Source organism: Sapajus apella, unplaced genomic scaffold, assembly GCF_009761245.1.
Source record: "Sapajus apella isolate SASKATOON/1434 unplaced genomic scaffold, GSC_monkey_1.0 scaffold32, whole genome shotgun sequence".
NCBI classification, from domain to species: Eukaryota; Metazoa; Chordata; class Mammalia; order Primates; family Cebidae; genus Sapajus; species Sapajus apella.
In genome coordinates this window covers 8788867-8802512 of record NW_022436972.1, presented here as the reverse complement: position 1 = coordinate 8802512, position 13646 = coordinate 8788867, and the positions used below count along the sequence as shown (strand labels likewise).

Sequence of the window (13646 nt, the reverse complement as noted above, 5' to 3'; positions counted from 1 at the left end):
TTTTTAATGCGTTTTTAAGTTCTTTCTTTCAAATACAAACAACAGTTGACCAAATAAAGGAAAGAGAGAATTCTAAAACATTTACTAACTTTCCCACTGAAATGTGGGCTCTACAAGAGGAGGACTTTGAACATCATCTTCACTGTTATATTCCTAGTGATCAGCACCAATGCCTGACACATACTAGTCCTCAGTAAATAGTTGTTAAAGAATAATTAATTTAATTATACATCAATAATGTATATATGATTGTTCACCGTATTTTAGGCTTAAGCTTGTGTTTATCTCTTCTCTTACATAAACCCAATGAGGTTATATTTAATAAAGACATCATTTTATATCTGTTTAGCTTTAACATGGCAAATTCTGAATGAATAGTTCTAAGTCAAGTACAAAAACTACTGCAAAACTGCCAATGTTAGCTGAAAGACCAACTGAACATAGCTATATTGTAGAAGCTGAAGACGGAAAAAGTAAATCGAGAGAGGATGGTCTCTTCTGATTAGAAAAGGACTATGACATCCAGAAGTCTCATTTTTCTTCCCATTCTGCTCAGACTAAGACAGGATGTTTACTTAAGTATATTTGGAATGTTTGTGAAAAAGACATTCACTTGAAATAAAAACTGCCCTACTATCAAATGATAAATATAGCATATAATTACCCCCTGTTCTCATTCTCATACTTTTGATGAAACTAAACATTTCCTTGTTAAAACTAAACAGTGTTTCAGAACCTTCTAAACAGAGCACTCTGCATATGCACTCCTAATCAAATGGGGTTGACATTAAATAAAATTTCTTTGAATATCATATACTAAAGAAAAATCACTTACTGCTTGGTATATACCTATAAGGAGTTTTCGTACCAACTTGCCCCAAAGACCCCAGTGTACAGCTATAGCTGAGGGGATGGGATCCCAGAAAATTGGGGTTATAAATAAAGGATTCAAAGTAACTTCTGATGAGCTTGAAGGAAACCAGAACATACTCTCTCATGGTAGTTAAAATGTTCTCAACCAAAAGAGAAGAAATTGCATTGCCCAAGAAACAAAAGTGTTTATACTGTCTTTTTAAGTCCCTACTTTATCATCTAACAATGAAAGGAATAACTGTCTTGCCTAGCTAATAAAACTGCTAGGAAGATTAAATAAGTCTTCAAATATGAAAGCAGTTTGAAAACTATAACATACTCAACTATAAGCGTTTTTTAAATTACAAATATATATTCAGACACTCAATTCAACATGTATTTATTAATAACCAGTTATGGGTCCACACTCTGCTAAATGTTTGGAGATTGAAAATACATTGCTAGGTGCAACTACATTTCTAGTAGCAATTTATTTAATTATTGTTCTGGAGGCAGGCATAAATGTATGGCATATTAAGTAACAAAACATGGCAGACTATTAAGAACCTATGTAAGTTTAAAAAGGGAGAAGGGGAATAATGAGATAAATAAAAAGAGATGAATGTAGACCCAAACATTTTAATGAAAGGATAGGACTCAAGATGGACCCAATAAGGTTTGACTGGCTTGGATTGGTAAGAGGTATTAGTGGATAGCCCTTATCTACTAAAACAAAATTGTACGGAGGTTCAGAGCTGGATATGGATATGAAAACCATGTGCATTTAACACTTATAGCACATCTCAATTCACACAAGCCACATTTTAAGTGTTCAATAGCCACATGTCCCCAGTGGCTATAATGCAATAATGCAAGTATTCGACAGGGAAGAAAACAATAGTTAATCATAAGCATGGAGGTAACTTTACATGCTATATACGGGGATATGCCTGAGCCCAGCATTACATATTGAAATTTCATTTTATAAATGGAATTATTTTGCAATTCATGTGTTACAGAACTTTAGGCTGGGGCAGGAGCTACTGAAGCTATCTTTCTGATGCACCTGCTCCCCAGCTTCATCATGCATACATCATTTTATAGTATTACTACGCTCAACTTTTTGAGATGAGGTGGTAAAAATGGGTGGTAACCCTGCTGTTGCATCTAAGTGCCACTGTAGGTATTCGGGTCAGATAATCTTTACAGGTTTGGATAAGCCATCTAACTTTGTGACTTTTTATTCTGTGAACAGAAAGTCTGAATAAGATGGTATGTAACATACTGTCCACCCCTGAGATTCTATAATTCTGAGAAAAGTTTTATTGAGTACTTTGTTTTTAAGTTGACTAACTCGTAAAATGATTGCATTTTATATAACATTTTATATAATCTGTTATAACCTTACAGAAACAGATAATATAAAAAATATATGTTTTCCTTTAAACTGGTTAATTAAGGAACAAAGCTCTCATTTAGGTTGTAAGATCTTACACTTGGCTCCTGTTGTCACCACTAGATGTTTAATTAAATTAAGAAATCGGTACGCAAAAAGAACCTACAAAGCAAAAATAGTATCACAATGAAGTAATGAAACAGATATTATTGTTGAGAATTACAAATATATTAAACATAAAAATCTCCTTATTTTGTCTGTAGAAAACATATTCTAAAAATCAAACAAGGCTTAAGTATATTAGAGAGTGCTACAAATCATTAACAAAAGAAAAACATAATTATTCATAATTTAGAGATGGAGTAACAAAGCAAAACTAAAGATACAAACAGAATTTAAGATACAAGTTTTATAAATATTACAATTCCTAAATAATATGTATATAAAATAGTGTTGAATAATTTCAAAAGGAGATCCATTAAAATTAACTCAAATATTAGTATATATTCTACAGAATAAATTCACGCAAGAAAACTACAAACATAAATATTTTCTTAATTAATAATTTTTTTGGTTTTCAAAATAATTAAGATAGATTTTACATCTCACAACTTATATAATGTTGTCTGACATGTCCTACTAAAAAATCTGATTTTGTGCCTTAAAATTTATTGTTTACTGTATTACAAGCATTGTATCAGACTTAAAAAAATTAAATATCGCTATAACATGGTCTTTACCCTAGTAAGACTTCGAAAAACTTTTATTAAAATAACATAGAATCTTTTTTTTTTTTTTTTTGAGAGTGAGAGTCTTGCTTTGTCATCCGGGCTGGAGTGCAGTGGAGCAATCTCATCTCACTGCAACCTCCACCTCCTGGGTTAGACCTACTCTCCTGATTCAGCCTCCCAAGAAACCGGAATTACAGGTGCACACCACCACACTCGGCTAATTTTTTGTATTTTTAGCAGAGACTGGGTTTCGTCATGTTGGCCAGGCTGGTCTTGAACCCCTGACCTCAACTGATCAACCCGCCTTGGCCTCTCAAAGTGCTGGGATTACATGCATGAGCCACTGTGCCCAGCCTATTTTCTATTCTACTCTAAATTATCATTATCAACAACATAAGTTGTTTGTACACATTCCTAGAATTGTACTATTTATTTTGATACATTGCTGAGATTAAGGTGATTTCCCCAAACTAAAAAGAAGAAAATGAAGATTAAAAAAAGGTTTCAAACTCTGAATTATCAAATAACTAATTGTGCTAAGAGTACAAAACCTGGCTGATGGTAACAGGATAAATTAAACCTAAGCAGCAAGTCTGGAAGCAATTTTCTTTTTCAGTTAAATTTCCTTTACTACGTTAACGAAAATTTAAGTTGATACCCAACACACAAATTAATTTTTTTGCAACTAGATTGAACCCACCAAAAGATGTAATGTTTAAACTCTGGTGATCCAGAAAGAGTAACCCATTGTCCTGTCATTCTGATTATACAATTTGGTTTGGTAGTAGTATTAAAACTTATGTTGAAGACCCTTTCTGCTAATTTGTAGGACTAACAATGCTAATCATTCATTTATCATCTTTCTCTTTTGGCATTTTGTACACTTACATTAACTTTTCTTTTAGCATATGAGTTCATTACAAACTCAGAGTCCTTCAAAATTTATTTCAATTAACCATGATTATTATTCTATTTTAAAAACATATATTATTACCATATTGGTCAGGGACCATCCAAAAACAAAATGAAGAATATGTCTAGTTCAAGGCTTATAAGCCATTAATGAGGCTGTAATTCCCTTACATCCTATAGTGTCAAATCCTTCTACCATATTTACCTAAATATCAGAAGACACCAACTGGTTCATGATATTAGATCTTAAGGATGCTTTCGTTTGTATCCCTTTATGCCCTGTCAATATTTGTTAGCTTTTGAGTGAACGAATCCTGAAAACAGTATTTCCTGGGAGTACAGCTGGGTCATACTGCCACGGGGCTTTAGGCATAGCCTTGGCATGAGAATTAAGGAAGCTAGAGCCAGAAAGGGAAACCATACTCTAATATGTGGATGACGTCCTTGTATGCAGACCCACTAAAGAGGTCTCAGATAAGAATTTTATTCAAGTTCTAAACCTCCAGGGAGAAAGGGTATCCAGTCTCTCCATCCAAGACCCAGATATTCTAAACTGGAAGTAAAATATCTGGGGTACATCCTAAGCCCAGGAAACTATACCTTGTCCATCAAACAAGAGGAAGCTATCTTAAAGGTCAGGCCTCTACAACCGAAAAAGCAACTCGGAACTCTCCTGGCTATGGCAGGAATTTGCAAGATTTGGATCCCAGAATTTGGAATAATTGCTAAGCTACCATATGAAGCTCTAAAAGGGCCAAAGCATGAACTGCTTGAATGGTCAAGGAAATAAGAGGCTTTATGTTCTAGATGAACAAAAGGGGTGTGCACAGTAATGAACCACACCTGTTGTTCTTATATTAACAATCCAGGATTAGTTGAACTGCAAGTTCAACAGATTTACCAACATAATTTCAATATAATCCCACTGCTCAAACCATCTAAGACTCCACCAAAGAACACCTACCAAGTTTGATACAGTTCTTTCCTTTGACCTTTAATAGCTATCTTATTACTCTTTCTCCTTAGTTGTTTAACCTCCTTGTAAGTTTTTTGTCCCCTACACTGCAGCAGTTCCAAATGACGGTCATGCAATGATTTCAATCTCTGCCTTAGATTCAGAGTCTCCTGATGACTCACCCGTGAAACCCTTAGGCCAGGCAGCCAGAGATTTCCATGCCCTTGCTAGGCAAGGCCAACATCTCTAATCAGCAGAAAGTAGATACAGAAGGCTGACCTTCTCCCTCCTCAATCCCAAAGAACGAGAGATGGAAATCGCTGAAGGGGAGGGGGAACTAGAACAGGAATAACACAGGGTGGTTGCAGGAAAATCAAAAAACTCCAGGCAGCAGTTTTGTATAACCAGCAAAAGGAAACTGTTGAAATAGATGCAGAAGCTAGGGGTTGATAAGACCCTGAAAAGCCAGGATGAGAGTCATGTTAGCTAAGGCTGACTGGACTCTATATGGATTTGACAGAGGTTCGCCTAGGATCTCATTATACACTCACTCACTGACATGCTAAATCACACACCCACCAGCACTGTAATGGTTCCAGGAACACCTGTATTTGGTGAAAAACTAGATAGCATCACAGTTCTAAGAAATATCCACCCTTTAGAGCAATCTTTACGCATATTCCATCCCTTGGTTAAAAAAAAGTCATAAAGGTAGCAACCCCAAAAACCATTGCATGTAATTCTCTCTTAAGTATGCTCACACTCCCCTTTCTTGAGTGTGTACTTTTCTCTGCAATAAATCTCTGTATTTTTCCTTAAAAGAACCCAATCAAACAAAAACTTTTATTTAAAGACAATGAAATCTGAATTTTATATAACAACAAAATCATTTAAAAATGTAAAAACTATTCTGTTTGAGGGCTGTGCAAAATCTGAAATTGGGCTGATCTGTTCCATGGCTTACATGAAAAGAAACAGATTAGAGAAGTGTAAATTTGTTTTTGTTTTTGTTTTTTTGTTTTTTTGAAGGGGACAGGGTATCACTTGATCACTCAGGCTGGAATGCAGTAGTACAATCTCAGCTCAGTGTGGCCTTGACCTCCTGGGCTCAAGCACTCCTCCTGCTCCAGCCCCCAAAGTAGCTGAACTACAGGTTAATTTAAAATTATAGAACAACTCCATTCAGAATATCAGCATCTGCCTTTCTCAAGATCTCCCATTTTCATTTTTAAAACACTTTTATAAAGAAATCTACAACAATGAGACATTCTGTTTAATGTTTTCTGACCACAACTCTTCTGAGTTAGGAATAACATTATGAATATTTAGCAGTACCTAAGAGTATTCTCTTAGCATGATTATAATGCCCTTGCATAACAGACATAAAGCCTTGCCATCTAAATCTATAACAAAGTAATCTATACCCCCACTATATTTCAAAGTATGAGATTACAAATCCACTTTTCTTTTCTTGTTTTGACATGATGGATATTCACTGGTATTTAAAAGCAAAAAACTTAGGTTTGGCAATACAGGTGATACATGAAACATTGTTCAGTTATTACATCACTGTAATTTCTAGTTTGCCAAGCAAAAGTGCAAGGTAAGGAGAGCATAACAAATATTCTTGTTACAACTCTTTTAACTCTGTGGTTGTGGCACAAAAGCAGCCATAGGCAATGGCTAAACAAATGAGTGTAACTGTGTTCACTAAAATTTAAAATCCTATACATTTTACAAGTCATACATTATTTTTCTTTTGATTGTTTTCAACCATTTAGACATATAAAAAGCATCCTTAACTTAGAGCCTAACAAAAATGGATGCTGGCAGTTAGCCCTTGTGCTAGAGAAAAGAACTGGGACCACTGAAGATCAGTTGTAGGAAAGCCGAGTTAAGGTTAATGTAAGGGGACATTACTAACATTTTACTAGCATTTAAGAATGAAAGTAACTACTGTATGAGGTAGTATACACATTTCATGGAAAATATTGAGCCAAAAGCTGTTCCTTCTGTTGGAAATGATGAGAAAGGAACTTCTAAATTGAAATAATGAGAGCCAAAGACGCATCCAGATACAATTTTTGCAAATAATTCTTACCTAAATTTTATCCCAGTAGCAACTCTAGCTTAATACTAGCAGTGGATAGCTAATAGAAGTAGAAAGGGAGAGAGAAGGAAGGAGAGAAAAAAACAGAGCAGTGGGGATGGGGAGGCAGAACTAATATAAAATACATAATAGATGTAGTCTTATGTTAGAAAGACTTTTTGTGAATCCAGTCAGCCAACCATACTTGAAGGAAAGCTCTTGGATCAACATAAAGAGACTGGCAAAAACTGTACATGGATATGTTTTAAAATAAAATAAAAATATAGGGTATGTATTCATTTTTTAATGATTCGGGTTTAATTAGCTTTTAGAATAACAGACCAACTATTCATTTCAGTTGCATAGACTAAGAGGGTTTCCACGTATACACTTAAAACTTTCATCACACATTTTTTATTTTTACCTCATAAAGTGTGTTGTACGTGGTGACAGTCACAGTGTTTGTATGCAACATCAGCCTTTCTCCAAGCAGAGTGAAAAGACTATGGGTGTGCATAATTTCAACTTTTCTCCTGGAGAGAAGGGGGAAAAATAAAACACCATGAAGCACATTGGATTATCAGATCACATGACTTTTAGATAAAACAATTTACAAGCAGATACAGAATCATACAGGTAATTATTTTTATGAACTTCCATCTAAAGAAACAACATTTTATAACGCAACTGTGTCCTAAAGTTCCAAGACGACTATTGAAAGACTTCTCAAATAAAGTATCTGTGTGAACTAAAATGTGAAATATACAAATTATGGAATATTACGTAAGTATAATTGTTATTTTCAAATTTTTAATAACTATTTAGAAGTTATTTTATTGGGTTAAAATTACTGGTTTCCCCTATCATAGAGACGACATAATTTTTAAATCATTTCTGTCCAAATTCAAAGTTTATAACATAGTCTGTAACAAAACTTAACATCCAGAATCTAAAATTATGGTTAAAAATAAATACTTTAGCTTAATGTTGGGGTCATAAAATAAAATAATTCTGCCTAATTAAAGAAAATTTATCATTGCTTGTATTTGTGTTCTACCTCCCACACTCATAATTAGGATAGAAGCTTCTATTAAAGACCTCTTGGAACTCTTAATATAGATGTAGACACCAGAATAAAGGAACCAGAGTTTGGTGATTACTTGAGCTGTAGTTCAAGAATTACTACAGGCCTCTCATTTGTGTCACTTCCTTAGAATTCAAGATCTGGGCCAGGTTCGGTAGCTCATGCCTGTAATCCAAGCACATTGAGAGGCCAAGGCGGGTGGATCACAAGGTCAGGGGTTCAAGACCAGGCTGGCCAATAAGGTGAAATCCCTTCTCTACTAAAAATAAAAAAATTAGACAGGTGTGGTGGTGGCACCTGTAGTTCCAGCTTCTCAGGAGGCTGCGGCAGAAGAATCATTTGAACCCAGGAGGCAGAGGCTGCAGTGAGCCAAGATTGCACCACTGCACTCTAGCCTGGGCAACAGAGAGAGACACTGTCTCAAGGGGAAAAAAAAAAAAAAGGATTCAAGATCTGGATCATTTTCTCTCCCAACTCTCAGTATTTCATTTCTTTCTTGGATTTTCTACTGTTCTCTGGATTTGGCAACTGTGACACAGCCTGACAAAGTAATCACCAAACTCTGGTTTCTTTCTTGCGGGGTCCACATCTAAATTACATTTCCAGCCTCTCTTACAGCTAAGTGTGGCCATTTAACTGAGCTCTAGCCAATAAAATGTGAACAGAAAACTTGTAAATTATTTTTAGGCCTGGCCCATAGGAAAAGCACTCATGCACATTTTCCATGTTCCTTCCCCAAGCCATGAACACAGGATCCACAGGAGGAAGAAAATGAAGCCACAAGGTGGAAGAAGCTGCCTGGGTCTCTAAATCAACTGCTTGGGAAAACCTATTAGGATTTTAAGTGAACATAAAAAAAAAACTACTAGCCTGGTAAGTGACAAGAATTTCATTGTTTATCAATATGGCAACTGTTGTTACCTTAATTAATACCGAAATCAAATGAAGCATTTATGTGTGTACCATTCATCCGCAAGAGATCTCTTCTAACATCAGCCTCCAAGATCTACACTCCATTACAAAAGACACAGGATTGTTGATCCCCTCACCCTAGCCGCCTCAATCAAAGCAAAGAAACAGCAAAATGACCTAAACTCAAGAGGAAGCCAGGGTATCTGTCCTGTGGCTGTCTTTGCAAAACATTTAAATATGACTAAAAAAGGTCAAATAGCTATTTAAAAAAAAAACAGGGCTAATGAGCATTATGGAACTATGGAGGCAAAGGTTTAAATCTCTTCCAACTCAAGCCTCACTCAAGAAAAGGAGGCTTAGGCATTCCTTTACTGCTCAATCAGGAAAGAACAAATGACAAAGCACTGCTGTTGAAATAGATCTCTGCTATAAGGAGCTGGTAAACATATGTCTAAATTAGTCGATCTGAAGGCCAGCTCAGTGGCTCATGCCTGTAACCTTACCAGTTTGTGGGGCCAAGGCAGGAGGCTGAATTGAACTCATGAGTTTGAGACTAGCCTGGACAACACAGCAAGACCTCATCTCTACTTAAAAAAAATTTAAAAAAATAAAAAAATTAGCTGGACATGGTGGCAGGCTCCTTTAGTCCCAGCTACTCAAGAGGGAAGGATGGCTTGATCCCTGGAGATCAAGGCTGCAGTGAGATAGGGCCACTGCACTGCAGCCTGAGCAAGAGTGAGACTTGGTCTCAAAAAAGTTAATTAATTAATTAATTAATTAGGCTATCTGAAATTTAGAATAATCTCTTAACTATGCCACTAGTACTTCAGCTACCAAAGAAATCCATGCCCTCTTGATTATCTCCTCCAGTGCAAATGTTTTTAACAGATGCTTAATTCTAGGTTTGGGGGAACTTTAAGATACTGTGCATACACAAGGGAAGAGATAGGTCAGCTTTCTCCTGTAGTTTGCTTTAAAACAACACTTACCAATAAACTTTACTGCACAGCAGTCAAGAGATAAACAAAATACCATCCATCATCTCAGTCAGGGAATGGTGCACTAGCCCTGTATACCACATGACTTTGTTCCTTATATGACTTCTAATGAAAGACCTAGCTCTATGGATTTAGCTCAGGAAAGGCTTCAGTGGGGCATTTGCTGGAAAAACTAACCTTGTAATTACCTTCAAGACCTAAAGAGACTTCAGTTTTTAGTGCCAATTTGTTTTATATCTTGAGTTTGACAGGATTTCTGCCCACATGGATCGAGAGTGTAATCTGTTTTTTTTTTTTTTACAGACTCTTGTAATCATGTAAATTATAGATTTATTAGTTTACTATACATTCCACTGAAATGTATTTCAATTTCATACTTCACAAAACAATCTTTTTTGGGGGGGTGGTCAAAGATATTTCTTGTTAACGGGTGTGGTGGCTCATGCCTGTAGTCCCAACACATTGGGAGGCCAAGGTAGGCAGATCACTTGAGGTCAGGGGTTCAAGACCAGCATGGCCAACATGGTAAAACACTGTCTCTACTAAAAATACAAAAATTAGCCCAGGATGGTGGCATGCACCTATAGTCCAGTTACTCAGGAGGCTGAGGCAGGAGAGTCGCCTGAACCTGTGAGGTGGAGGTTGCAGTGAGCTGGGATCATGCCACTGCACTCCAGCCTGGGCAACAGAGCAAGGCTCCATCTCAAAAAAAAAAAAAAAAAGATACTTCTTGTAACAATTCAGAAAAAATGGGAAAATGGTAAAGAAAAGAAAAAAGAAACTCCATAATTCTATAACCCGGACATAATCATTATAAAAATCATTTTACATCCAGATTAACTGCTATGCATATAAATCCATATATGACAGACAGATAAGAAGAATACAATAGCAATTGTTCTACATAAGGTAATTTATAGTTTGATTACTTTAAATCAATAATATATTGTATATTTTTCAGTGTCGTAAACTATAACTGATAAGAATAATGGAGCATAATTGGCCGAGCACAGTAGCTCACACTTATCCTAGCACCTTTGGAGGACGAGGCAGGTGGGTCACTTGAGGTCAGGAGTTAGAGATCAGCCTGGCCAACATGGTGAAACCCTGCCTCTACTAGAAGTACAAAAATCAGCAGGGCATGGTGGCAAGCGCCTGTAATTGCAGCTACTCAGGAGACTGAGGCTGGAGAATCACTTGAACCCGGGAGCTGGAGATTGCAGTGGGCCAAGATTGTATCACTGCACTTCAAGCTAGGTGACAGAGTAAGACTCTATCTCAAAAAAAAAAAAAAAAAAAAGTAGCCTAATTATTTTATCCATTCACTACTGTTAGCCATACTGTAATTTCCAGTTTTTTTCTACCATAAACAAACTTTTCCTGTAGGTGAATCTTTGGACATAATAATAACCATGGTTATTTCCTTAGGATAAATTATTGTAACTGAAATGATTGGGTTAAAATCTTTTCTATTTCAATTTTTATGAGAACTGACCTCCAAAATATGTACATTTATACTTCTACTATTAAGGTATAAATGCATTTTACCAATCTTATGTATTATAATAATCAGAAAAATAGTCAATATGATATGTAAAAGGTAGATCTTATTTTCAATGACAAGAAATGCTGATCAATTAAAAATTTCTAACCATTTATACTACTTGCAAGGACTTCCTGATATTGTTCTGTGACCCTTTTCTCTGTGTGGTCACCTTTTTTCTACTAATTATAAGATCCCAAATAATATCAAAAAAATTATCCCTTTGTCAACTGATTGACAAATATTTTCCACTTTCTGAAATTCAAAGGATTTTTCATTTTCTTGAATAAAATCTATCAAGTTTTGACCCTGTCATTTCTTCATTTGAAGTTAACATTGGAAAGACTACCTCCATCTAGCAAATACTTAATACTCATTCTTTCTAGTACAGCATTTTAAAATGATTTTTATTTTAACTTATTTTACATAATAATTGTTTAATTGATTTTGTTAAATCATATACAATATAGAAATTCACAAAGTGTAGGAAAATAGAAAGTATAAGACTTAAAATTCTACTATCCAAAAATAACACAATAAATAATAAACATTAGACATCTTTTTATAGAGAGTAAGGGAAGGCAAGAAAAGAGAAGGGAAGTAAGAGGGAATAAGAAATGATAGAAGAAACTCATACTAAATTTTATTTTAAATAAAAAGCATCAAAATGTAATTTTACTCATATTTAAAAGAAAAGAGATGAAACAATAAACATTTTTTTAAAAACTTCAGATGACTTTCTTTACCACATGAAAGGCTACTTTTTAAATTAAGAATTTCATGAGGCTTATAAATAGTTATGCATAAAACAACATGATACATAATTATTCAAATTTAGAAAGTTTCAGCCGGGCACACAGTGGCTCACACCTATAATTCCAGCACTTTGAGAGGCCAAGGCAGGCAGGTCACCTGAGGTCAGCAGTTTGAGACCAGCCTGACCAACATGGAGAAATCCCATCTCTACTTAAAAAAAAAAAAAAAATAGCTGGGAGTGGTGACGCATGCCTGTAATTCCAGCTACTCGGGAGGCTGGGGTAGGAGAATTTTTTGAACCCAGGAGGTGGAGGTTGTGGTGAGCTGAGATCATGCCATTGCACTCCAACCTGGGCAGCAAGAGCAAAACTCCGTCTCAAAAAATAAAATAAAATTAATCAATTTACTCTGTATAAAGACAGATAATTACCATCCTCATACTTTATTTCCCCTAATTTTTGTGAGTTATATTGCTATTTGAACATCAAGGTTTCAAACACTTAAATTATGTTCATCTTAACACTGCTGTTATGTATGAGTTGTTGGGTTTTCATCTACTTATAAATTCACTTCCTTGGCCACATCTTCACCATTTCTGGTTTCTTTCGATTCATCTCTCAATTGAATGAATGTCATTCAAGAGAAGATGAAGGAGTTTGTCTTCTCAATTCTGACTTGATGTCTAGATACTTAATAATCTGGAAGGGTACAATATTCTCCTTCCTTCAGAACTTGCAGATATTGCATATTTCTTTTGCCATTGAATTCAGCTGGGAGAAGTCTGAGGCCAGCCAAATGTTTAACCAATTGAAAGTACTTCCCTTTTTGCCTAGTTTCTTCTTTTTCTTTTTAGGAACTCTTTTTTTTTAATCACTAAACTTTGATTTAAATACTATATATTTTAATGTTATTACTCTGTATCAAATTTTCCTACAGCATGATGTGCTTTTTCTATACATTACTTAAGGGACTATATCTCATTTCCAAAAGGAAATTGTTTCAGTCCTTGACTTGATCCCTCAGTGTGATATATTAATACAAAACTTGGAACCCCACTTCCATCACAGAACATCAATCTCAGTTCATTCTCCTTGTTTCAAAAAAGAACTATTTTCACTCACCAAAAGTCCTAAAGAACAAAAATCAGCGATATCTAATAAATGCCTATCACTCTAATGTCGAGATTATTAAGGGGGAAATCTAGGAATTCTGTTGACTTTACAGGGATAGAAATGAGGTAATGATACTTACAAAGTCACTCCAGAATCTTTCGGTTCTTTTTTTTTAGCTGTCAATATTTTGAATGTATGGCTTTATGTGATGCTGCTTTCCTTGTCTGATTACATTTGAATTTGTTGTTTTGGAGGGGGAGAGTCTCTAGTTTACTGTATAATGTTTATTTCATTAGGTTTGGACAA

General features: G+C 35.3%; 1 protein-coding gene across 15 annotated transcripts in view; it reads right to left on the bottom strand.

Annotated features, from left to right (window-relative positions):
- Positions 1-13646, bottom strand: part of NBEA (neurobeachin) — a 713110-nt gene that overhangs the window by 509600 nt on the left and 189864 nt on the right. For all 15 annotated transcript variants that reach the window (XM_032294855.1, XM_032294857.1, XM_032294861.1 and 12 more), the window contains one exon: positions 7360-7468. In XM_032294855.1, the coding sequence (XP_032150746.1) occupies positions 7360-7468 (109 nt within the window). The remainder of the gene's footprint in view (positions 1-7359; positions 7469-13646) is intronic.